The 27,507-nt window shown below is 42.8% G+C and overlaps 1 protein-coding gene across 3 annotated transcripts in view; it reads right to left on the bottom strand.

Annotated features, from left to right (window-relative positions):
* Window positions 1-27,507, bottom strand: part of SLC4A5 (solute carrier family 4 member 5) — an 88,154-nt gene that overhangs the window by 10,255 nt on the left and 50,392 nt on the right. For all 3 annotated transcript variants that reach the window (XM_081868427.1, XM_081868429.1, XM_081868428.1), the window contains 10 exons: window positions 22,647-22,825; window positions 22,049-22,178; window positions 19,615-19,886; window positions 10,497-10,558; window positions 8,121-8,321; window positions 6,618-6,731; window positions 4,866-5,027; window positions 1,626-1,804; window positions 921-993; window positions 502-570 (listed from right to left, as the gene is read on the bottom strand). In XM_081868427.1, the coding sequence (XP_081724553.1) occupies window positions 502-570; window positions 921-993; window positions 1,626-1,804; window positions 4,866-5,027; window positions 6,618-6,731; window positions 8,121-8,321; window positions 10,497-10,558; window positions 19,615-19,886; window positions 22,049-22,178; window positions 22,647-22,825 (1,441 nt within the window). The remainder of the gene's footprint in view (window positions 1-501; window positions 571-920; window positions 994-1,625; window positions 1,805-4,865; window positions 5,028-6,617; window positions 6,732-8,120; window positions 8,322-10,496; window positions 10,559-19,614; window positions 19,887-22,048; window positions 22,179-22,646; window positions 22,826-27,507) is intronic.

The raw sequence follows: 27,507 nt of genomic DNA, 5'->3' as shown, positions 1-27,507 counted from the left end.
GAATCTTCTCTCTCGCTCACGCCTGTTGCTTCTTCAGCAGCCCACCATCCCTTCCCTCCTTTGTCTCCTGACTGTCCTCAGTGTCTCACCACCATCCCCAGAGCTTGTACCTTTGTCCTCTGAGGCTTCCCTAGGGGATTCGCCAGCTGGTGCCTCCCCCCACTCCTCAACATCTAGCTGGTCCCTGACAGCTTGGTAGTGGGGCTGGCACCAATAGATGGAGCAACCAGGCACCTGCACCTCAGCAGCAGCCCCACGGACAAGGATCCCCTGGGCTTGGTGCAGTAAGGAGATGGGTTCCCTGAAGCAGGTGGGCCTGTGGATGGTGCCTTGCCCATGGGACCTCCACAAACTCTGCAGAAATGTAGCCTACACTTTTCTGAGCAAACTATTCCATTGCTAAGTAGAAACCTGGCCACTTACGCAATAACCTGAGTGGGTAGATAAAGGTGGTGATTGCCAAAATCATTATGAAGTTGCCAGAAAAATTCATGTTCCTACCTGGATGCCATTAAGCGAGGCCACTCCCATGTAGAGGAAGACTCCATACAGGACAGGCATTGGGATGTACTATGGGGGGGGGAGAGAGAGAGAGAGAGAGAGAGAGAGAGAGAGAGAGAGAGAGAAGGCAGGTGAGGCCTCCTCTTTATCAGACATTTCCACAAATGCTATGGCATGTTCCCTTGATTAATCTGCCTTTTAAATGATGAATCACTGAAAGCTGCAACACTATGAATGCTCACTTGTTAGTAAGATCTTTTGAACACGGCAGGATTTATATCTGAGCAAATATAGATAGGGCTGAACTGAAATTAATCTGATGTAGATGTTGAGATTGGACCAAAACTTTGGATAAAAATAAGAAACCACATGCTAAACCTATGCTGAAGAGGATGACAAAAATCTCTGGAATGTGTTACCTTTAGAATAGGAGCCAGGAAGACAGATATCCCAGTCAGAACAAAGACAATGATTCCCGTGATTCTCTGCTCCCTGAAAAAGAACAGAAGCAGTAAAATTGAGGATTCAACTGTTACCACATTCTCTGTTTTTGGTTCACAATAATCTACAGCACAGCCCCATGAATGTTGACTTGGACAGCATTCAGTGGAGCTTACCTCCAGGTAAGTGTGCACAGGATACAGCCTAAAATTATTGCGACGCTCTACTAGAAGTCATTACTGTGCATGGATTGGTTCCTCCCATGCCTAGCATAAGTACTGTTAAGAGTGTCTGTTGGTGTATGGCTGAGAAATGATCTACAAATTTAGTAAGAAACAAACAAACAAACAAACAAAAACAAACAAACAAACAAACAAACAAACAAACATTGTTGTACTGTTGACTCAAATGGCAGAACTGCATAGGATTCTGATTACATTCTGCTGATGGCAGGCCAGTTTTAGTGGCTGCTGGCATAACAGGACCACTGAACTAAGATCTAAGTAAGGTGAACAGGAGGCAGACAGAAACACAGTCTGGTGAACTGCAAGATGTGTAACAGGCCTACTATAATAATATGTCCCCCAAAACCCACATGGTCAAGGAGGAACTTATGTAGAGCACTGTTCCATTGCGTTTCTATTCACAGCTGCCCTTTACAGGTGAGTTCAAGGAACCCTCACCTCACTCCCAGGAACTGAGGCTGCTCTCCTGGTGCACTGGTCTCTGTCTCCATCTTTAAGCTGTCAATGTGTGCGATGGAAATGACTGTGGCTGCTACATACCATGGTAGCCCCATGAATGAACAGACCGCCATAAGGATGCCCACCCAAAAGAGGTCCAGATGATAGCCTGCAGCTTTCTGAAACAAAAGGACACACTGTTTACATAGAAGGAAATGGATTCTACCCCTTTAGCCAAGTAAGCTCTCAATATAACCAACACATTAAAACTAGGATTTGTGGAGGATGCTGGGACCCTAAGGCTAAGCATTTGTAACAACTTATGAAAAACTAGAGAAATTGAAGATTAAGGCACAGCCAGAAGTATGGTCAGGCATAACAACGGGCCGGTGGAAAAAAGAGCTGTGATAACTCCTGTCTGCTTCAAAGGGGCAGAGCATCTGTTCTGAATACAGAAGGTTTAATCTCCAGCATCTTCAGGTAAAGCTGAGAACAATATACAGGACACACAAAAGGGAATGCCAGACCCAACCTCTAAAGGGTCAGCTAAGCCACAAAATTGGGCTGGAGCAAAAGAAAATGTATGGATTGCTATTAAAATTGATATAAAACAGAATTCAAGTTTAATCTTCCCCAAAATTTAAAGATACATAAACAATGAATGGAATTTCTAAAATGCAATAATTATAAGGTAAAAGGTAAAGGTAAAGGACCCTTGGATGGTTAAGTCCAGTCAAAGGCAACTACAGTGGTATCTCGGTTTACATACGCTTCATGTTATAGACTCCGCTAACCCAGAAATAGTACCTCGGGTTAAGAACTTTGCTTCAGGATGAGAACACAAATCGTGCTCTGGCGGTGCGGCAGCAGCAGGAGGCCCCATGAACTAAAGTGGTGCTTCAGGTTAAGAACAGTTTCAGGTTAAGAACGGACCTCCGAAACGAATTAAGTACTTAACCCGAGGTACCACTGTATGGGGTTGCAGCGCTCATCTCACTTTCAGGCCAAGGAAGCTGGCGTTTGTCCACAGACAGCTTTCCGGGTCATGTGGCCTGCAGGACTAAACCGCTTCTGGCGCAACCGAACACCGTGACAGAAGCCAGAGTGCACGGAAACGCCGTTTACCTTCCCACCACAGCAATACCTATTTATCTACTTGCACTGGCGTGCTTTCAAACTGCTTGGTTGGCAAAAGCTGGGACAGAACCATGGGAGCTCACTCTGTCACAGGGATTTGAACCACCGACCTTCTGATTGGCAAGTCCAAGAGGCTCAGTAGTTTAGACCACAGTGCCACCCGTGTCCCTAATAATTATAAACACAGCAATGATAAAATGAATGCTGCAGGGCACGGGCACTTCAACCCACAAGGGGTCTTCCTCAGCAGCCAATAAATAAAGAAATTACAGAGGTGTTACCAGAAGTAAACATTTGACTGATCTAAACAGATATGGTGAGCTGACCAATTGTTCCACCAAATAATTCTGCATGCATGGGAAGACTGGAGACGAATGGATTGATAGAGAACAGGAATTTTTCTACTGCCCAATCATGTATATTTCGAGGGTATTCTCCAGGGTTCTGAATATCAACTGTCACCCACCCACACGTATTCATCCTGGGTTGTATTTTAGAAATTTCATTCATTTTTTAAATGTATGTTTATATTTTCAGATTAATTTTCAGATTAAAGTTGAATTCTATGTTATATAAATCTTAGCAGCATTCCATACACATCCTTTTGCTCACACCCAGTTTTCTGTCAGGGATGGGAAAGATTCCTGTGTGAAACCTGGGGAGTCCTGCATGGAGTCTTTATGCAAGCTTGCGGATAAATGATCAAAGAGATTAATAGAAGGGGAAATGTTTCCCTGGGGCCAATGGGATGTCTGAGAGGGGTCTTAAGAGCCAAGGGGTGCTGGAGGTCTAAATGATTATCAAACTTTGAAAAATTGGCATCACTGGATCAATCCAGTGATGTAGTTGCGTAGTTTTAATTGGATTTTGCATAACTTCACAATTAATTGTAAGGGAAGATTATTCATTGCATTTATATCTCACCTTTTCTCCAATGAGCTCAAGGTGGTACACATGGTTTTGTTAGGAGCGTCCTACTCATGTGTAGGACCCTGGCAGAGACACATGCTCAACTGGCATGTTCTCTCCCTCCTGGTCGATCGTTTGGGAGCTTCAAAAGCTTCTTCCAACCTGAACATCACAGCGACTGATGCCAAAAGGCATTAGCACACTTAGGGATCCACAGAGTATTCACAGTTTGCATAACAGAACCAATAGCACAGCATTTTGGCTAATCTACTTTATTTACATATTATGCACTTGGAGCATTCTGCTTTAGCTCCTTCCTCTTTCTCGTTAGACAGCAAAGAGAGAAAGAACAAAGGACAATAGTCCCACTTCACGGAACACAGTGATACCAAAACATCCTGTCTCTGTCACTTCCACACTGTGGAATGAAAACATACACCGTCATGTGATAGACAACAATCCCATGACTGCAGACATGGGGAATGTATCTCCAACAGGTTTTCCCCCTGCCCATTTAGTCCCCCTGACAACCCTGTGAGGTAGGTTAGGCTGAGAGGCAGTCACTGGCCTCAAAGGTCATCCAGTGATTTATAGGACGGCCGAGACGGAATTCAAACCCTGGTCCGGCACTCTTAACACCACACTGACAACTTCTACTTCTAGATTCCTGGGATAGTGAGACTCTTATTCCCATGGCCATAGGTTCAAGCCTCACATTGGGCAAAAGAATCCTGCATGACGGGGGTTGGACAAGATGACCCTTTGGGTCCCTTCCAGCTCTACAGTTCTTTGAATCTATGAATTTTATTATCTTTCTTAGTCGGTTGTGCAAACTGCTGTTCTGAATAATGATTTTTACAGGGTAGAAGGGAATGGAGATGAGTTTATGAATCCAAGGGGGCAGTGGCTCCCAAATATTTGGGAGCCACTAGTATAGACAACACTGAGCCAGATGGAGAAATGGTCTGACTTTGGATAAGGCAAAGTTCTATGTTCCTGGCCTTGTATACTGATCCTATCCCTTTCCTCTTCCAAATGAGTGGGCCTTTGAACTCCATACCCACCAGGGCTCCATCATCAATGCCTTCTTCATCATCAATGCCTTCCAGGTTTCACAGCAGACAGTTTTCTCTCTCTCAGTGGGTTCAGTATTGGTGAACACCCAAGTTGCAAGGCAAGGAAAGGAAAGCATACCCGGAGCTTGTGCTCCTTCCTATTCACTATGACGGCTGTAATTTGCTGGTCCATGAAGATCAGGATGGTGACCAAGAGAGCAGGGAGCGCGCTGGCCAAGTAGATCCACCAGGGATTCTTGCCAAATGGGAACACGAACCATCCACGGTCCAAGCGAGTGGGCTGTAAATGCAGTTCAAGGGTGTAGAAGGTTACCTATCACCACATTACGAGTATGGCACACAAGACTGGCGGCAGGAGCCCTACATTTCTTGTACGCTGCCTCACAGCACAGGCCTGCCTTGTGTGAGAAGGCAATTTCTCTCTCACTTCAGATTTCAGCATCAAAAGTGCTCAAATGGAAAGCAGAAATGTAGCTGGACAGGGGAAGCCCAAGAGCACATGATATGGTGGTGGGATGGAGGGGCTGTTAGATGGCCCATGCAGGCCTATACAGTATCTTAAGACATATTGAAACAAACAATAAGAAAGGTTGAAATGAATTGATTACTTCAGTGCAAATTTATCAGGGGTAAGGTGGAGGCACCGGGGCTATGGGCATGGGCAAGAAAATACTTGATTTGTACAAACTAAGTGAACCAAAACCACAGCTGTCCCTGGAAATTCTTCTTTTTCTGAATTCAGCAGTGCAGTTCTCCAACCAAATAACATGCACAGAAATATACATATTAGGGGAAAGTGTGGACAGAAAGGCAGGTAGCCGAGAAAACAGAATAAAGGTATGTATTATGCTAGGGGAATGTGTATACTGGGCAAGATTGCATTAAAATGTGTGTATGAAATGAAATAGGAATGCAGACAATTTTTAATGAGGACTTCTTCAAAAATGGAAATTGATGTGGAAATGTGAAGAACTAAATTTGACATTAGAAAAATGGAACCTCAAAGAAACGAAATTGACTAATTCATCCAGTTCTAGTTGGGGCAAGTTGGCGTTTTGATCCGATCTACCTCTATGATGGTCTCATTCATTGATTTTACCTTGAAATCTGTAGGCACTTGTAGTTTTGGAGTATTCAGTCCAAAAAGACAATCAAGACCAACAAACATTAGTATGGACATGAAGATAGAGAAATCACTAATAAGCTTTCGGAGCTAGAAAAGGAGCAAAGGAAGAGGAGACATACCAGAAAGAAAGCAGAAAGTGGCCGTGTTAGAACATTCAATAAGAGAGAAAGAAAAGATTTCAGTTAAGAAATTGTTTTGAATCAAACAAACAAACAAATTCTTATTCTACTTTGAAGGGAGAGAGAACCATCATTTATGGATATTAGTTACAATACATTTTTCAGCATACTGGGGTCCAGATCATTCTGCCCTCCCCCATCCCTTTCAAACACAACTTGCTTTGCAGGCTCCAAGTTCAGCATTCTCTGAGACACTGAAAATCCTACATGCAACTCTCAGTCCTTAATCTTTCAAATCTGACACCGCTGCCCTCTTGCCTTCTGTTCTGCATGTGCACTATCAGCATGGTTGTGGCGCCCAGTGGTGTCCCTCTCGGCTTGGTGCCATGTGTGTGGAACTGGTGGCGCTGCCCTAAATCTGCCTCTGGCTTGAGGTTACCCCATTCCTGAGATATACCAGTTCACTTTGATCATTGGTTGTTCAAGTAACTGGGCCAGCCAACCACAAAGCAGTAACGAAACCTTGAGGCTACACGGAGAAGTTTTGGAAGCAAGCAAGCAAAGGGGTGTAGCAGAGGGGCATTAGGAGAGAAGAGCACATCAAAACCCACAAGGGAATCCGAACCTTAATTATACTGGGCACATGCAATTTGGGAGTATCCAGTCCCAGACAGGCATCTATTCCACAGAAGAACAGGATGGAGAAGACAATGGAAAAATCAGCAATCAGGGCCCTGACCTAAAAAAAGAGGAGACAGGGTTTGGAAGGAAAAGGCAAATAAAGTGGAGTGATGACACAGAGGGACCCTTGGCATCATTTTTGCTGCCACGCAGGTAAGCAGGAAGGGGAGCCATCTGCAGGTTTGCAGCTTCTGAGAGCTAGATGAGCAGACACACAGAGGTTTCAAGCTCAGGCTGGTTAAAGCAGCTGGTTCACACCTCATTTTATTTCAGTTTCATACCCGTTTGGCTCAGAAGAAATCACTGCCTTTTTTCTGTATAAATGTGCCTTCTCTTAGAGTTGGAAGTGCTTTTTCTTACTAAATTTGTGCAACTGTTTTAAACTGTTTGTAGCCCTGCTTAGGGTGAAGGGCAGGCAAATAGATAAAAATAAAAATAAAAATACAACTGTACCCACCTTGATCTAGTTGGGGGGAGTGTTGGATAGAACTGATTAACATGTAGCCTATAGATCTTTGGGGGACCCAAAATGTTTTCCTCCTAATGAGACTCTTAATCTCTGGGTCATGGGTTTGAACCCCATGTTGGGCAAAAGGATTCCTGCACTCAGTGGCGTAGCGTGGGGGGTGCAGGGGGGGCCAGCCGCACCGGGCGCAACATTTTTTGGGGGGGGGCGCGCTCGCACTCGCAGCTCTCTGCCCCTACCTGGCTCACTCACTCTCTCTCACTGCAGTGCTGGCTGTGCAAATCCGATCCGAGCTGCCGGGTTGCTGCCCACTGTGGAGGAGGAGGGTGCCAGGCGTGCGTTGCGTTGTGGTGGGGAGCGGAGAGAGAGCGAGGGAGGGACTATCTCGGGGAGGGACAGTGCATTGGCCGCCCAGCGCAGCGCTGAGCGCGGGAGAGAACCACACCGACCAGCCCAGGCAGCAGCAAGAAGAAGCTGGCAGCGGCGGCAGGTTAGGGGTTAGGGGCGCAAATTACTTGCCTTGCCCCGGGTTAGGGGGCGCAAATTACTTGCCTTGCCCTGGGTTAGGGGGCGCAAATTACTTGCCTTGCCCCGGGTGCTGACAACCCACGCTACGCCGCTGCCTGCATTGGACCCTTGGGATCTCTTCCAACTCTACACTTCTATGATCAATTGCCCCCCTTTGACCTGGTTCTGTGCCCCCTTGCCGAGCTCACTGCTGGATTCAGGCTTGGATGCATGTCACTTTCCTGATAGTACTTCCAGCGGATCAACTTGCATTTTGTGATTGAAAAGTTTTGCTTTTGGAGTATAGAGCTGTCTTCCCCAACTTGTTGCCCTCCAGATGTTTTGGATTACTATTCCCATCAGCTTCCAGCCATCTTATCAGTGCTATCTGGGGCTGATGGAAGTTGTAGTCCAATACACTGGAGGGCACCAGGTTGGGGAAGGCTAGTTGAGAGGATCTGTGGTTTTACTTACCTTTGTAGGAAAGTAGCGACTGAACTTGAATTTTTTCAGAGTCAAAGTCATGGAATAAGTCCCAAAGAAGAGAATGAAAGACATGAGGGCCAGGTCAGGGACGAATTTGCAGGACTTCCCCACCAGACTTCCTCCATATTTCAGACATTCCTTTTTGCTCAGCTGGGTCCAGTCCAGAGCTGTTACATTAATAGGATTGTACTTGAAAGAGGGAAGAAAACAAACCACAATATTTTTAGGATGTTAAACAATAAAATGTTTTCATTGTCAAGTAAAATGCTGTTGGTCTTAAAAGGCACAAATCTCTTGAATTTAGAAGATTAACAATGTTCCTAATTGCTGTCCTGTCTGAAAAGCATCGGGGGAAGTGTAGAGTATATACTAGAAAATGAAATAGTAGTAGTAGCGGAATTGACTGGTAATACAGTTTTTTAAGGTTGCACAAAGCTCTTTTGAAATTTTTGTTTTGCTTTGTACAGTGTTTTAATTCTTATTTATTTTATTTTACATTTCTTACTGGCTTATTTTAACTTCATAATAAAGTCTTGAAAATTGAAGAAAAGTTACTGTATTTTGAAGATTATCACAATTAACATTCACACCCTCTTCAACAAGTTTGACCTATCTAAAAACATTTTGAATTGCTCTGATTTATATGAGCAATCATACTCCACTCCTTTGCCATTTGTAATCAATAAAATAACACTACCAAATCCCATGGAAAAAAGCAGCTGCAGGGTTCGAAGGCAGATAAAGAGTGAAGAATCCACTCAAGCAATGCAAAATACCCACTGGGTGGCAGCAGTCATCGTTGTTCAACTAGGTACCTGGAAATGTTGGTTGATTCACAGCACAGTTCTATGATTTACACAACTTCTCAGGTGTGCTCAAGGGAGTTTGCTCCTGTGCTTGCCTCTGGCTACCTGCTGTGTTTGTACTTGTTGGGAAATTTTAATTATGCCATCCTAGCTGGGGCTGATGAGCATTGTAGTCTAAAACATCTGGGGGGGCGGGGACTTAATCAAATCTTTTTTCCTCAGCCTAATCTACATGCTTTGTAGATTCACCTTGATATAAAAAAGGTAAAGGTAAAGGACCCCCGACAGTTAAGTCTAGTTGCAGACGACTCTGGGGTTGCGGAGCTCATCTCGCTTTACAGGCTGAGGGAGCTGGCATTTGTCCACAGACAGTTTTTCCAGTTCATGTGGCCAGCATGACTAAGCCGCTTCTGGTGCAACAGAACGCCAAAATCAGAGCAGTGCACAGAAACACCGTTTACCTTTCCCTTCCCTATTTATCTACTTGCACTTTGATGTGCTTTCGAAATGCTTGGTTGGCAGGAGCCACTCACATCCCTCACCCTGATATAGGATGCATTTAATCTGATATAGAATATGCATATTTGTTTTGCTGTGTCAGGGCTGTTCCCAATGTCTTGCTTGTCCTTTGAAAACACTGGTCAGAAAGTGAAAAAGAAATGGCTGAATTCTCCCTTCTTTTATTCGTTTACTTCTTAATAGATTTCTTTACTGCCCTTCACCAAAAATGGCTGCAGGGGCCATAAATAAGATTTTAAAAAAAGACAATAAGCAAAACATTAACATGGTTCTCATAAATTACATTAAAATGTAATTAGCATCATCATTCAAATGACAAACCATCAGCCTCTGAAAGCCTGACCAAAAAAGGTATGTGTTCACTTGGCATTCAGAAGAATTATAGAATCGTAGAATCGTAGAGCTGGAAGGGACCTGAAGGGTCATCTAGTCCAGTGTTTCCCAACCTTGTGCCTCCAGCTGTTTTTGAACTACAACTCCCATCATCCCTGACTAGCAAGACCAGTGGCAAGGGATGATGGGAATTGTAGTCCAAAAACAGCTGGAGGCACAAGGTTGGGAAACACTGAATTCTAGTCCAACCCCCTGCAATGCAGGAATCTCAGCTAAAGCAGCCATGGCAGAATATAAACATGGGAGGGAGGCCAATCAATGGGCACAGAGCCACCATGGAAAAGGCTCTTCTGCCCTGCCCCGCACTAGAGCACCTCCTTTGACACAGAGACCACCGGGGAGCCTGCTCCTCTGATCTTAGTGCCTGAGTAGGTCAAGGCAAGACTTGGGCCCAAGCCTGTTCAGGCCACTGAATGTCAACAGAAACACACTGAACATGGCCTGGTTATTGTTGAGATGTCAGAAAAGAAAGTTTTATAAATGCAAGCAAAGAGTTCTATCTTCATGGAAGTAGCCCTGATTCCACTGGCTTTATCTAATTTTGCCTACTCTATGGAGTTAGGTTAAACATGTAAACAAATATGCAAGCAGGAGTTATTATATATGGGAGGAGAGGCAGAGTAGAAAATAAATCCCAGCTACTTACCACAGAAATGTTAGTGTTGTTTGGGGCCAGTGGAACTGAAGCATTGAACAATGTTGTATTCACTGCAGAAAAGGAGTTAGTTAAGATTTTAAAAATATATATATTAAAGAAAAAGTCTCACTCCGGACATGAAATCTTGCTTAACAAGCCATTGTTCTCTCCACTGGCTTGAACTGTTTTGAATAATCACTATTTTATAGGCAAAGCAGAATCACAATCCAAATTCAGTTACAAATTCCAGGGTGGGATCCAGAATCTCCAGTCAGTTGCATGATGAGGCATGAAGCTTGAAACATTGACAAAACTCTGACCAAATTTGGGGATGCAAGTACAGATTCTTGTTGGTGGGTTAACAAGGAAATGCCTTTCTGCCTGAATGAGGTTTGGCAAGTTGGAGGACAAACGCCCTGGTTCTAACTCCAGCAGAAACTTCTCCCTGATTAACATAATGTGTGGCCTTCCAATTTGGCTTCAGGGGTGACTTCAAAAAGCCAAATTAGATGCCTCCCAGATACCCAAAGTGTCTTTTGGCACATATTGAAACAGTTGACCTTATATAATAGCTACTGCTCAAGAGACTGCATGGCTGAGAGGCAATGGTCCAATTCAGATCAACCAGGAGGACAGTATCTACAACTGCACGGAAAACTCTCCATCTTGGAAGAGGCAGTGACTGATCCTTATTTGATCCCATATTTGCTTCCAGACATCCTGGCTGCCAAGCAAGGCTGTCTACAAAAATGCAACTATCTCAAAAATAAAGAGCCATTTACAACAGAGAGGCAGTGTAATGTGATGGTGATATTGCTGAGCCTTCATCTACCTGGTGCCATGCTAGCTGCAGCTGGTGGGAATTATAGCCTAAGACATCTGAAAGGCACCAGACTGTTTAGTTCAAATCCCAACTCAACCAAGATGCTCACTGGATAATCTTGGGCCAGTCTTGATTTCCCAGTAAGCTACTAAGTCGTGGTGTGGGGTGCCACGCATGTTGGCAAACTATTTGAAGCCCAGCCCATTAGAACACACACAACCACATTTTGAGAAGTTGCAGTTCAAAACAGACAAGATACTCACCTGTTATGAGAAGGGAGAAAGTGGCAGGAAGAACTGACCAGATGACTTGTTCATAATCAAGACTTATAACTTATTTTTTTTAATTAAAAAAATACCACATAAATATGACTTTTGTACTTTGCTAGGTTGCATTCTTTGGTACAAACCTTTTATATTCTGCAATTATTGTCCCAAGACAAGAGATGGAGTAGAAATTTGTTTTCGTTTACATTCTGACACAAACTCACCTAACTCACACTTCCCAAACTAGCTTGCAAACTGAAACAGTTCACAATGCAAATTTTGAAATGCAGCTTGCAAAAAAAAAAAAAAAAGTGCATAAAAAGCTTATGTTAACAGAAGGTGCATGTACACATTAGTGAAAGGAACCTTAGAAAAAGAAAAATTGGGCAAAATTGTGTACAAAAATGCCTATGTTTGGGAGAAAAGTGCATGAAAATGCATATAATTTTCTCTGTAGTTTTTTATTGTAAAATGATGCAGAAATAGGAACTCAACTTAAGACTGGAAAGCAGGAGAAACTGAATTTAACAGATCCCTCAGTCCCTACTGAAGGCCACCACTGTGGCAAATACAAATAGAAAACACCCACCCACCCTCCAAAATTTGTGGTCAGTGGGTAGCATCTTCTTCATGAAGCGTTCTTCATCTGCCATCCTGGATTCTCACTGCAAGAAAAAGGATTCTCTGGATCCTTTCCCACCCACCTTTTCCAGAAGAAAACAGAGAAAAAGCAGGCCACCTTTCAGGGAAAATATGAAGAGAAATTCCAAATAAGCAGCACTGAAACCAAAACAATCCTTATAATACTACTCCAGAATTTCATACCAGGGGATCTCAAAAGATGTGCTTTTGCCAATAGTAGTGAAGTCCAGAACAAGTCAGCATTATCCTTACAGATTTACAGGTGTGGTCTATCTGCTTCAGCTTGGTCAGGTAAACACTTGAGGTCAGTCACGGGTGGCTTGAAGGAGCTGCGTGGCCAATAAAGGCAGCAGGTTGACTCACCGACGTCTCCTTCATTGGACTCTCTCACCCCCACTGAGCTTATAGAGATCAGGCCTCAAGCAGCCAGGATCTCTTCTTGGAAAGCCTCCTTCATCTCTGCTCAGGATTCCAGAATGATAATAGTGGGGGAAAGGAAAACATGTGGCTGAAAATAACTCTTATCAGCCTGAACGAGCCCCAACATGAGCAATTTTGTGCAGAAATCTGTGTTTGGTTTTGATCACTGGGTCAACTAAGCCAAGCTGTGGTTCTGCATTATCTCAGCGATAATGAATCTTCCCAGTGGAGGACAACATTAAAGGAGTTAATGAAGGAGAAGTGATTGCTGGGTTAGAATCAGAGTTTTTGGTACTACTGTATTGGGTCATAACACTCCACTGCTGAAGAAAAGCAAAATAAGACCAAGCAGAGAACAGAGAAAATCACTGTTATTAATTCCAGATTCCTTTATGGGGTTACAACAAAGTTTCTCTCCACAACTGTCAGTTTTTTCCAGGACCAGACATATTTTGTGATTTCCAGTAGCTTAAAAAGTGATTGTTTCATTACCCAACTTAAAAGAATTCTGTAGCATTGGCTGTATTATTCTTATTCTTATTTAAATGGTTTGGATGAGAAGGCTCATGAAATGCTTTATGTAAGCTGTGTATATTCAGAACTAGTGATGAAAGTAATAATTAAAAACAAAAAAGGAACGAGTATCAAATATTAAATAATTTTAATATTTATAAAATGATACTCACTTGAGATTGAAAGCAGCCAAATAGATGTGTGCAGCAGAGACAAATATGGTACAAATCAGTTACAGTAATAAAAAATCATAACTAATGAAAAGAGAAAACAAAAAAAGCACCAGAGGGCGATTATAGCAAGCACTCTCAGTATAAAGAGGAGAGAGATGTTTAATTCTGATACCATTTATGTAAAAACATAAAATAACAAAATTAAGCTGATCTGTGGATGGACCATCAACAACATGCAAAATGCTAAAAAGAGAATGTACCAAATTATCCTACGGTGCAGACAAGACAATGTCAGGGACCAAAAAGCTGGTCTCAACATGGTTCAGCATCCATTTCTGGTTTGCCCACAAGCTAACACAGAACTGAATCCCATCCATGGTTTCTGCATGACTGGGAGTGGATCTGGGCTTCCCAGCTACCCTGTTGTTGCTGTTGTTGTTATGTTTACGGATAACATTACTACCCAGTTAGCTGCAAACATCACCCCGTTGTTGTTGTTGTTGTTGTTGTTATGTTTGCAGACAACATTACTACCCAGTTATCTGCAAACGTCATCCTGTGTCCAATTCTGGGCAGTACAATTTAAGAAGGATGTTGACAAGCTAGAACATGTGCAGAGGAGGGCAACCAAGATGATCAAGGGTCTGGAAACTAAGCCTTACGAGGACCTCTTGAAGGAGCTGGGTGTGTTTAGCCTAGAAAAGAGGAGACTGAGAGGAGATATGATAGCCATCTTCAAATATCTTAAGGGCTGTAACACGGAGGAGGGAGCATGCATGTTTTCTCCTGCTCTGGAGGCTAAGACTCGAACCAGTGGCTTCAAGTTATAAGAAAGGAGATTCTTCCAACTAAACATTCGGAAAAACTTTCTGACAGTAAGAGTTGTTTGACAGTGGAATGGTCTCCCTTGGGAGTTTGTGGACTCTCCTTTCTTGGAGGTTTTTAAGTAGGGGTTGGGTGGCCATCTGTCATGGAAGCTTTGGTGTGATTCCTACTTTGCAAGGGGTTGGAGTAATTGGCCCTTCCAACTGCATGATTCTATTTGGTCCCTGGTAGGTAATGCAGTCTGCATCTGGTTGCTTTGGCTCAGAAAAAAGCTTAGCTCTGCTCTGGTGCACACACAAACCTCTCGTGGATGTGGACTGCCCAACTCACCTCAATGGAAAAAGCAACAGTGCGCACACAGAGGACACCCAATAATAATAATAATAATAATAATAATAATAATAATAATAATAATTTATTTATACCCCGCCCATCTGGCTGGGCCTCCCCAGCCACTCTGGCCGGCTTCCATAGAAACCAAAAATACAGTAAAATATCACACGTTAAAAACTTCCCTGATGTCTTCTGAATGTCAGGTAGTTGTTTATCGCTTTGACATCTGCTGGAAGGGCGTTCCACAGGGCGGGCGCCACTACCGAGAAGGCCCTCTGCCTGGTTCCCTGTAGCTTTGCTTCTCACAATGAGGGAACCGCCAGAAGGCCCTCAGCGCTGGACCTCAGCTTCCCCCAGTGGAAGTGTTTGGGGAAGTCCCTGGGCTCAGGTCAGAGCAGTCTCTGCCCACATCAGAAGCCCCTCTCCTAAGGAAACACTGAACTTACTGGAGACCTTGGCAGTAAAGCGGGAATTTTACCTTCACCTTCAGTCAGGCATGGAAAGGAGACTGGCCAGTGTAGCTTTTTGGGTTTGTTTGTGGAGAAGCAGGTCCAAATCTTAGTCATGAAGCTGACTAGGGAACCTCAGACAAGCCCTCAGTTGGTTGCAGCAAGGGGAAATTGCAATAAGAATGAACAATGAAGTGCTTTGTGCACTGTTGATGCAACCTTCCCCAACCTGGTGCCCTCCAGATGCTTTGAACTGCATCAGCCTCAGCATCCAATGGCTGTGCTGGTTGGAGCTAAGGGGCACAGGAGTCAACTCCTAGGGGCTGAGGTCCCTTTGCCGCCATAAAATATTTGAGCCCCCCCTCCCCAGTTGATGGACATTGCCATTCAAATGGTATGTGTGCCCCACTTTATGTGATTGATTATGCAGGATGGGGCTTCCCTGCCCCCCCATTTTTTATTCATGTTGACATGCCTGCTAAGGAGAGTTGTAATCCATATCATCTGGTGGCCACCAGGGTAAGGAAGGCTGGCTTAGTGATACACAGAGGAAGTAGTTGAGGTTGCTTCTGGGTATGGGGCTTAGAATCAGTAATACCTCTAGTGGCCAGAATGAACCTTGAGCATAAGGCTCTCTCCTTAGATGCTCAGGAGATGTTGACTGCCAGGAGCAGCTTTGATCGGCTGCCGTTGATTCACCAGCCACAGGTCCTGCTCAGAGGATCTAAGCTCCTGTGCTGGTGACATCCAGACTGTATTGCTCTCTGTGTGGGGCTACCCTTAAAGGGTGACAGTTGGGAAACTTTGATAGCTGCAAAAAGCAGTCGCTAGAGTACTAGTAGGACAAAGTCAAGCTCACAGTACACCTACCCTACATCAGTTAACACTGGTTGACCATTTGTTCCTGGGTTCAATTTAAGGTGCAACCATTGACCTGTAAAGCCCTAAGCACCCTGCGACCCAGATACCTGGAGGTCCCCCTTCACCCTTAAGAATCCAGGTGAGTCGCTTTAAGATGATAATCTCAGCAGAGCAGAATTATGCTAAGTGCTAAGGGATAGGCTTCCTCCGAGAACATGCTCAGCCCAAGGATTTTTGATGAGTAGCAGAACCAAGCTCACAAGTCCTTCAGTACAAAAATCCATGCCTGGTTTCCCCCACAAGCAGTATTTTTCAGCAATCTAAAGTGGGAAAGCTTTTAAATAATTGCTATAGACAAGTGACAGTCAGAAATCCTTTTCTCATCTATGGCAGATCACCAAGAGATCTGCCAGTGGCTCCCTGTCTTCCTGATTTAGAGAGCAATCATAGGTACGGTTACTCAGTCAGAATCAAGTCACACTGAATTCAACAGGCCTTCCTTCCTTCCTCCCAAGTAAGTGTGTATAGGATTGCAGTTTTACTGAACCCTGGGGTAATATCGATAGATTTCACAGCCACCCAAGTGCCACCACAAACAGTTCCAACAACAAAGTAAAGTTCGTATCTAAAGTTCAAAAAACTAACACAGATGGTGGGGGTAGCTGTGTTGCCCATGGCCTGTGATGTCTCAGTTAAGTGTCCATAATATTTGAACACAATCTATAGAGAATTTAGAACAGCAATGAACACTATCAGGCTAGGGAACGCACAGGCCATGTGTCCTTTGGTGGGGGTGAAGGAAAGGAGATAAACCAACAGCAGAAGAGTGACCCCAACAGAATAGGAGTAACTAACTGCAAATTCATTGCATGAAAATAATGTAGAGAGGAGCGTGTGACCTGACCCCCCTCTCAAATGAATGTCTTTTCCTCCAGCTCAGGATGGAGACAAGTAACTGAGATGTCCAAGTTGGAGCTAGAGCACATATGAGGATGCAGTAACTTCAATTGTCCATTTTTTAACTGCAGAATTTCCATATATTTTGTTCCAAATACCACTTCTTCTGAGAGTTAACGTTTTCTGCTGAATTATTATTATGCAGAGAACTCTGTTGCCCTTCAATATAATGAAGGTAAGTTTTGCACTTTTTGAACAAATATATACTTGAGAAATGGCAAGTTTTGGTGCGGCTCAAATGGGCAGGTGCCCCCCAGGAGTGGAGATGAGGCAGAAACTCAATTCAGCTGAATCTATCAAATTTTCACTTTCCAAAACAATATAAGAACCGAAACATAGCTGTCCATCAAAATTCACACTTACATGAATTTTGCAAGACAGTTCTCCAACCAGACAGTGTTTACAAAAATGCACATAATAGGGGGATATGTGTATAAAAATGAATATATTAGTGAGAATTACAAAAGTGCATTTTATCAGGAGAAGCTGTTTGCAAAAAATGTCTTTGTTAGTCAAAAGTGCAGACAAAAGTGTGTTTATTAGGAGAAAAGTCACACTAAAATGCTGAAGAATTTCCATGCTGTTTTTTAAATCTGCATCCTGGGAGTTCATGCTGATGGTCTGTTAACAAATTGACTGACTGACTGACTGACTGACTGACTAAATAAATAAATAAATAAATAAATAAATAAATAGCCTTCTACAATACAGCCACTGTCAGAGAAGAGTACATCATGGCTCTGGAAAAAAAGAATTTGGTTTCTTTTTCTCTGATGAGATATTAAATTGTCTTATAAGTCCGCTCACCCCTCTTGGTGTGGTGGCATTGCAGTACAGTGGAGGCATTACTGGGGCCCCAATGAGGGAACTGGAACCTGCAGTGACCTTCCTGATAGGCGGTGGGGGCATAAGACCCTGCCACCTATCAAGGACAGGGTCCTAGCCCCAGACGGCAGTCCCTGCAGGGGTCACCCTGTTGGATGTAAATCTTAGGAACCCCCGCCTGGATTGACCACGCATCACTTCCAGCGGGTGGGCCAGAAGTATTTAGATTGCCCTGTGCCCAAGACAAACCTCTTTCATCTGTATTCAATAAGGTTGTGGCCTGTTTTGACCTAAGGCCAGTCTTATTGGTCTCTTATTTGCATGGGTTGGGGTATGGGGAGCCCGACGCCTGGTCCTGCAACTAAGATGCTCTCTTCTTGCAGTTGTAGTATCAAACACTTTATAGACGTTCAGGAAAACTTTTCAAATGTCAATATTATAAGTGGAGATATATCTAGATCATGGGTGCCACATCAAATTTTTAAATTTTAGTAGAACCCCAAGACCAACCAATGAGAGACTGGTGGTGTTCTTTTAAGAGGAATGGTTTGGGGTGGACACGGGGTGGCACCTAAGGGGATTTCTTCTTCTGTAACTCTCATTGAGTATTACAAAATGAAAATAACTGGGTTTTCATCTTTTATTCATCATTTGTAGAAGTGGAGTTCTTTGGTCGTTAGTTAAGTTTGTCAGTTTAAAATAAAAGTAATCAGTGTTAAAGAAGCGCATGAATTCATCTACCACATAAATCAGAGATGGGTTACAATAACATGAACTCAGTTTTTGTTTTGTTTCAATCTGCTTATATAAAAAATAAGAGCTCTTCTCCTTGGAAGTATCTCAGAGAGAGCTTGCTAACTGAATGTGCAATAAATCCAGACTCAACTCTATGTGAAGGTATCTCAAATTCAGCACCAAAGGAACAACAACTTATGCATCTCAGATGAATTAGGCAAATTTGCTGATATTTTCCTATTTTTTGTAATATCTTCTGCTGGGATGTATTTTTACTGAGGGGCAACTACCGTATTTTTCGCTCTATAAGACGCACCAGACCATGAGACGCACCTAGTTTTTGGAGGAGGAAAACAAGAAAAAAAAATTCTGAATCCCAGAAGCCAGAACAGCAAGAGGGATCGCTGCGCAGCAGTCCCTCTTGCTGTTCTGGCTTCTGGGATAGCTGCTCAGCCTGCATTCACTCCATAAGACGCACACACATTTCCCCTTACTTTTTAGGAGGGAAAAAGTGCGTCTTATAGAGCAAAAAATATGGTACTCTGCTTGATGTCACTGCTCTTTCCCTTTCTGGAACTTCACACATTTTCAAGCTCAACTTCACAGCCATAAGGACTCCAAGCTTACATTACAAAAACCCAGAAAGCTGGAAAAACCTCAGGAATTTGAATTCTGTATACAACACCATATACCATGCATGTGCCTTGACCTTTCAGTATGCATGCAAGCCTCTTTGTGATCCATCAGCTTTAAAATCTCACATGGAAGGAACATTGATAATGTTGTAGTAAGATTCAGTTGCCAGTCCAGTCAGCTTCTGTGCATGGCATCTGCCTCAGGCAGCAAAATGACTTGGGCTGGCCTTGACTCTGACTGACAGACCCCGGGCTCATTGGCTCTTAAATAGCATTTTGTTAAAATGCTGGTAAAATTATTTAGTACACCAACCACCAATTTAACTTGAACACATGGAGACTTCTTGCATGCCAGTTTTCACCCGCTTGCCTCAACATACGATGCCTCCCACACAGTGCACCCCGATGCCACCTCTATGCACAATGCTCCTGGTCACTGGCCTGAGCACATTACAACATCATGCAGAACAAGCCCCAATGAAGAGGGGCAGCCAGAGATGCCTCTGCTATCTCAAACCAGTCTTTCTTTGCAAGGATACGTCAGAAACCTTTTGCAGGACTCATTTCCTTCAGGCACAGGGTATCAACACAGAACTGTGGTTCAAACAATGGATGGCAGCAAGGAACGCACACCAGGATTGCATCAGGACGATGCAAGACTTGTACTCACCTGGGTCTGGAGCAATGCACTCGCACTTATACATTGTCACGTAGTCTGGCTTGAAGCCTGCATTGATGGGGTAGTACTTGAAGGCTCCAATCATCTTCTTGATGGCGTCGTAGATGAAGATGAAGCTAATGAGAGTGGAGAACCCTTCCTCGGTGAACCGTGTGATGTATTTTATAATGAAGCTGGCATCTGTAGCCACCAGGATAAGGCACTGGAGAGCAGAGTGCAAGCCGATCCAGAGGCGAAACTCCATGTAGTCAATGCCATTGCCTCTGAAATGACATGAAGTCAAAGGTTGTTTTAAGTAATACTAATAAGACATTTGATCCTTATAAGGAAATGCAAGAAGAACCCGTGAATGATGTTGCCATAATTCATCTAGTATTTTCTTTAATTAGGGTCATAGAATCCTAGAATCCTAGAATCATAGAGTTGGAAGAGACCACAAGGGCCATCGAGTCCAACCCCCTGCCAAGCAGGAAACACCATCAGAGCACTCCTGACATATGGTTGTCAAGCCTCTGCTTAAATACCTCCAAAGAAGGAGACTCCACCACACTCCTTGGCAGCAAATTCCACTGTCAAACAGCTCTTACTGTCAGGAAGTTCTTCCTAATGTTTAGGTGGAATCTTCTTTCTTGTAGTTTGGAACCATTGCTCCGTGTCTGCTTCTCTGGAGCAGCAGAAAACAACCTTTCTCCCTCCTCTATGTGACATCCTTTTATATATTTGAACATGGCTATCATATCACCCCTTAACCTCCTCTTCTCCAGGCTAAACATGTCCAGCTCCCTTAGCCGTTCCTCATAAGGCATCGTTTCCAGGCCTTTGACCATTTTGGTTGCCCTCCTCTGGACACGTTCCAGTTTGTCCGTGTCCTTCTTGAACTGTGGTGCCCAGAACTGGACACAGTACTCCAGGTGAGGTCTGACCAGAGCAGAATACAGTGGCACTACAGTGGTGCCCCGCAAGACGAACGCCTCGCAAGACGGAAAACCCGCTAGACGAAAGGGTTTTCCGTTTTGGAGGCGCTTCGCAAAACAAATTTCCCTATGGGCTTGCTTCGCAAGACGAAATGTCTTGCGAGTTCCTGCGGGTTTTTTCCCCTCCCCCCTTTTCCTAAGCCGCTAAACCGCTTATCAGCTGATCCGCTGATAAGCCGCTTATCAGCTGATCCGCTAAAAGCTGCTAAACCGCTAATAGCGCTAATCCGCTAAGCTGTCAATGGGCTTGCTTCGCAAGACGAAAAAACCGCTATACGAAGAGCCTCACGGAACGGATTAATTTCGTCTTGCGAGGCACCACTGTATTACTTCCCTTGATCTAGATGCTATACTCCTATTGATGCAGCCCAGAATTGCATTGGCTTTTTTAGCTGCCGCGTCACACTGTTGGCTCATGTCAAGTTTGTGGTCAACCAAGACTCCTAGATCCTTTTCACATGTACTGCTCTCAAGCCAGGTGTCACCCATCTTGTGATCTTGGGTCCTGCGAGGCTGCTCGTCCACTAGCCCAGGAGGCTCCCACTGGTACAATGGAGCCTCCCTTCCTTTCTGCAGCCCCCTCAACTGCTGATGCAAAGAAACATATAGAAAGGAGAATTCCTGCGTGCCAAGATCCAAGTCGGGGGCAGTACTCTTTGGTGAGACAACCCCAGCAGAGACTTAATAAAATCACAAAATCTGCAGCAAAGCAAAATGCGGGAATATAGGCTGTTAGACCTTTAAAATATGTGCCCCTCCAAGTGAGTTCCAAAATTCCCCCTTAAAAAGTTTCTTTCAAAATGTTTTCTTAAAAGGTTTATTTCTTTCCCTCTCTGCCCAGTACACAGTTGGGAAGTTAAAAATTGTTTACTTACAAATTCTCCAATGGTCAGGTTTATGTGCTTTTCCATACATCAGTCAGAAAAGATGCACAGGAAAACTTATTTACAAAGTGGTAAAAGTCCCTAAACTATCTATACAGGAAGTCAGGAGAGGCTTGTGAAAACTGCAACAGCTCAGACCTCTTCACATGCTGAGCTTCTTAGGTGGACTGGGGGAGAACAAAGGCTTACTCTATGGTATCAAACCATTTGTGCATCAATTAGACTGAAGCATGTTGGATATATGAGGCTGGTTATCCCACAAACACCCTGAGGGAGTTGGATGAACATCTGGAGCAGATTTTGAGAGTGCCCAGGGAGTGAAACTCTGCATCTGTCATGTTGGATGCAACCCTTGTTTATTCATACATTTTGCAGAGCCCTTTTCACTGCAGACATTTCCAACACAAATCAAAACACAGCACTTAAAACAAAATGACAGTTAAAATATAAATGAGCAGCAGAACAGAATCGAACAATCCTAAACTCCAGAGCAGGGTTAGCCAAATGCAATAGAACGAAGCAAGCTTACTTCTGTAAATTAATCCTGTTAGGAATGATTTCACTTACTTGCTGAAATCGTAGAGAAGTTTTTCAAAGATCAGGATGGGTCCTGTGCTGCTCAGGATAATGAGGGGCTGTCCAGCAAAGAAGCAGAACACGGCCCCTGCCATTGCTGTGCCAAGAAAGCTCTCCATGACTCCCTGGTGGGAGGAAAACAGCTAAATGTCAATAGGTGCCATTTTGAGTGCTGTAAACAATGACACTGTTTGGGTGCAAAACAACATCACAACAATCATTGCCACATGTTCAAGAGTGCCTGGGTACCAGGTACCTGCGGATAACAGGGTAGGGCTCTGGGACCACGGGCAGCATGCAGAGTCATGTCTGTGCTGATGGTTCTTCACTCACCTGCAATGCTTTGTTCTACATGCCCACATTTGGAGATGGAAGATGAGCCCAGGTGCACTCAGATGAACACCCACCTAAATACGGACAGCTTCAGTCCCACAAATATGCATTTAAGCATTTGTTTATGTATTTTCGTACAGGATGGAATGGTTTCTAAGAACAAACACATTCATAACTAGCCTGGACCATGATTCAGCTTATCTGCCCATTCCTAGGGAGCACTGCCTGTCCCTGAAGCCTCCATTTTGGCCCAGACTTGCCTGGTAGTTTTCTGTCGCATCCCCCAGCAGCCCGCCAAACGTAATGGCATTTGTGATGCAGCCAAGGTAGATGAAGAGGATGGCAGAGATGGACTGGATGTGAAAGCCCTCATAGAAGTCACTGGGAAACCAGGGCAGCTTCCTCTTGATATCCAAAAATAGGCCACCACAGAACCTGGAAAGGGAACAGGAGAGGCTGGGCATACTCTGCACCAGAGGAAAGCACACAAGAGGGAGAGCAGGGTTGGAATCCCCACTCAGCCATGAAGCTCACTGGCTGCGACCTTGGGCCAGTCACTCCCTCTCAGCCTAACCTACCTCACAGGGGTGTTGTGGGGATTTGATAAGGAAGGGGAAAACAATATACACCACTTTGAGCTCCTTGGAGGAAAAGTGGGCTACAAATGCAAATACTACTACTAACAACAACAACTGAATAAATAAATAAACAATAAATAATTTTTTTAAAAAATACGTTTCCACAAACGTCAACTTCTGTGACTAGAACATATTCTGCAAATCAAATAACTCTGGCTAGATTTTCAGTGTTGCCCGGTGTATTCTACTTCTGCTGGCCGTAGGGGGAAGACACTAGCCAGCGCAACACTGTGGCTGCCTTCACACAACAGTTCATTCTGTTTCCCCAACGGTTAATTTCCGCATTATATTTGAGCTTTCACATGATGTAAAAGCCATTTCCAGAAATCTAGCAGAATACTGTGGAAGTTTAGTGCTCTTTTTCATGTTAATTGCTTCACAACAAAAAACAAAAAACAAAAACAAAGCTGTTTATAACTCCATTAACTCTGAAAATCGAGGGAGTAAAGTGATGAAATTTGTTTTTTTTTTTTAAAATATTTTTATTAATTTTACAGAATAAAAAAGAACAAAGAATAAAATACAAAAGTTTCATAAATCATATTTCTTTTACAGAATCTTTTGGACTTCCCCACATCTTCCCGAATCTGCATTATTTATAATACCAATTTCAGCATTTTGTTATCTTATTTCATCACTTATTGTATCTTTCATTTTGTCATGTTACCCTTTTCAATATATTTATAACCCAATGTTCATAATACAAAATCTTCAGCTATTTATTATCTTATTTCATTACTTATTGTATCTTTCAATTCATTATTGTATCTTTCAATTTCATGTTACCAAAGTCAAAGTTATTGTGACCATGATCTTATATATTGTGATTAAAACGTAATGCAATAAAGATTTTTCTTAATTTCACCTCTCTTTTCTTGTGCCTTAATTTTAATTTCACCTAATTACCATTGCTGGGGCTAATATTTCCTAAAAAGTGCATTTTCTTAACATTCATACAACTTATAATATTTTTGTAAATAGTCCTTAAATTTTTTCCAGTCCTCTTCCATTTTTTCTTCTCCCAAGTCTCGGATTCTGCCAGTCATTTCCGCCAGTTCCATATAGTCCATCAACTGCGTCTGCCATTCCTCCAGTGTGGGTAAATCTTGTGTCTTCCAACACTTTGCGATGAGAATTCTTGCTGCTGTTGTAGCATACATAAAAAAAGTTCTATCCTTCTTTAACACATTCTGGTCTACAATGCCCAGAAGGAAGGCCTCCGGTTTCTTAGGCAAGGTATATCTAAATACCTTTTTTAACTCATTATAGATCATTTCCCAAAAGGCCTTCACTTTCGGACATGTCCACCAGAGATGAAAGAACGTCCCTTCCGCCTCTTTACACTTCCAGCATTTATTGTCAGACAGGTGATATATCTTAGCAAGCTTGACTGGGGTCATGTACCACCGGTATATCATTTTCATAATATTTTCTTTCAGGGCACTACATGCCGTGAATTTCAATCCGGTGGTCCATAACCTTTCCCAGTCCTCAAACATAATGTTATGTCCAATATCCTGTGCCCACTTTATCATGGCGGATTTGACTGTCTCATCCTGTGTATTCCATTTAAGCAGCAAGTTATACATTCTTGAAAGTAATTTGTCTTTAGGTTCTAACAATTCTGTCTCTAATTTCGATTTTTCCACCTGGAACCCAACCTTTTTGTCTGTTTTGAAAATTTCCCGAATTTGAGCATAATGCAACCAGTCTCGCACCTTACTTTTTACATTTTCAAAACTCTGCAGCTTCCAATTGTCACCATCTTTTTCAATTAGTTCCCAATATTTTGGCCAGTAGGCCTCCATGTTAAGTCTCTTACGTGCCTTGGCCTCCGCCGGTGAAAGCCACCTTGGTGTTTTACTCTCCAATAAGTCTTTATATTTTGTCCAGACCATAAAAATTGCTCTTCTAACAATATGGTTTTTGAACATTTTATGAACTTTAACCTTGTCATACCACAAATACGCATGCCACCCAAAAGCGTTATCAAACCCTTCCAGATCTAGGACATCAGTGTTCTCTAACAAAAACCAGTCTTTCAACCAGCAGAAGGCTGCAGATTCATAATATAACCTCAAGTCTGGCAGGGCAAATCCCCCCCTTTCTTTCGCATCTGTTAGTATTTTAAACTTAATTCGGGGCTTTTTGCCCTGCCAAACAAACTTAGAGATATCCCTCTGCCACTTTTCGAAGCATACCACTTTGTCCACAATCTGCAGGGTCTGAAACAAAAATAACATTTTCGGCAAAACATTCATCTTTATAGCTGCTATTCGGCCTAACAAGGAAAGTTTTAGTCTTGTCCAAGTTTCCAAATCCCTTTTGATTTCTGACCAACATTTCTCATAGTTGTCCTTAAACAAATTCAAGTTTTTAGAAGTCAAGAACACCCCTAAATATTTTACCTTTTTAACCACATTTAATCCTGTCTCTTTCAAAAACTCATCTGTTTCTGTAGACGTTAGGTTCTTAGCTAAGACCTTAGTCTTTTGCTTGTTCAACTTAAATCCCGCCACCCGACCATAATCAGATATTAAATCCAGAACTCTTTTTGTGCTAGAAACTGGCTCCTGTAATGTTAATACCAAATCATCTGCAAATGCTTTCAGTTTATATTGTTTCACTCCGACCTCAATGCCCCGAACTGACCGGTCCCTTCTAATCATATTCAAAAGCACCTCCAGGACCGAGATAAACAATAATGGGGATAGAGGGCACCCTTGTCGTGTCCCTTTTTCAATATTGAGTTCCTCCGTCACCACATTGTTTACTATCAATTTAGCTTTTTGGTCTGAATATATTGCTTCTATACCATTTTCAAACCCCGGTCCCACTCCCATCCCTTCCAAATTTTTCTTCATGAACATCCAAGAAATGTTGTCAAAGGCTTTCTCCGCATCAATAAAAATTAACGCCGCTCTAGTGTTAATATTTGTTTGTAAGAGTTCCAAGATGTCAATAATGTTTCTCGTATTGTCAAACAAATGCCTACCCGGGAGAAAGCCTGCTTGGTCCTTGTGAATCACTTCATTCAATACCTTTTTAAATCTATTTGCCAAAATGTCTGCAAAAATTTTGTAATCCACGTTTAGGAGTGAGATGGGACGGTAGTTCTTAAGTTGAGTCTTTTCAGTTTCTGTTTTAGGAATCAATGTGATGAAAGCTTCTTTCCACGTTTCTGGCGCCTTCTTACCCTCCATAATCTGGTTACATACCTCCATCAAGGGTTGTATCAAATAGTCCTTCAAAACCTTATAATATTTGGAGGTAAGTCCATCAGGGCCTGGAGATTTGCCTAATTGGAGGTTCTGTATGGCACTCTCGATTTCCTGCTGTGTGACTTTAACATTCAGGGTTGTTCTCATTTCCTGAGGAATTTTTTGTAATCCGTTAGTTTTAATAAATTGATCTATCTCAGATTCTTTCTGCGGCCCTTGTGCATAGAGATCTTTGAAATATCTCTGGAAACATTTCCTAATTTCTTCAGGCTTCTGAACCATTCTTCCTTCAATCTCTAGATTTGTAACTGTATTTAATTTTTGTCTTTTTTTCAACTGCCATGCTAGCAGTTTCCCACATTTATTTGCTGAATCGAAAGATCTTTGTCTCATTTGTTTAATTTTCCACTCCACTTCTTGGTTTATCAGTTTCATATATTGGGCCTGGAAAAATTTCACTTCTCTCAGCACTTCCTTAAACTTGGGCCTAGATCTTAATTTCCTTTCACCCTCACTTATTCTCTCCAATATCTTCTGCTTCTTTTCATTCCAGAGTCTTTTCTTTACGGTGTTTTGTTGTATTAGAAACCCTCTCATCACCGCTTTACTTGCGTCCCAGATTGTTCTTTTTTCCACCGTAGTGTTCAAATTTATCTCAAAGTAATCTTTCAAAGTTTTTTGGGCCTTCTTCACAATCTCCTGATCTCTGAGTAAAGTGTCATTCATTTTCCATCTGAAGGATCCGGTTATGTTTAGTCTCAATTCCATTTTCAAAGCATTATGGTCGGAGCAAGTTTTTGGGCAGATTTCCACTTTTCTAGTTTTAGGTGCCAGTCCTTTAGTTATCCATATTTGGTCGATTCGTGTCCATGACAAATGAGCTTCAGAAAAGAAAGTTCCTTCTTTTCCTAGGGGGTTCTTGACTCTCCATATATCAATCAAATCCATATTGTCTGTCATTTCAAAAAAAGTTTTAGGTAGTCTGCCTTCTTTTGTTATATTTACACTCTGCGACTTATCCATATTTACAGAGACAACCCCATTCATATCTCCCAACATAATAATGTTGTTATAATCCAAATAGTCCAGTAAAGTCTCATGCAGCTTCTTAAAAAATTCCGATTTTCCATCATTTGGCGCATAAATTCCTAATATCAAAAATTTTTCACCATGTGTGTAAATTTCAATAGCCAAAATTCTGCCTTGTTCATCTTTAAATAGAAATTTCGGTGACAGGCTCTCCTTTGCGTAGATCACT

Source organism: Podarcis erhardii, assembly GCF_964252035.2.
Source record: "Podarcis erhardii genome assembly, chromosome: 7".
Taxonomy (NCBI): domain Eukaryota; kingdom Metazoa; phylum Chordata; class Lepidosauria; order Squamata; family Lacertidae; genus Podarcis; species Podarcis erhardii.
The sequence above is the reverse complement of the archived record's forward strand: the minus strand, read 5'-3'. Positions and strand labels throughout refer to the sequence as shown.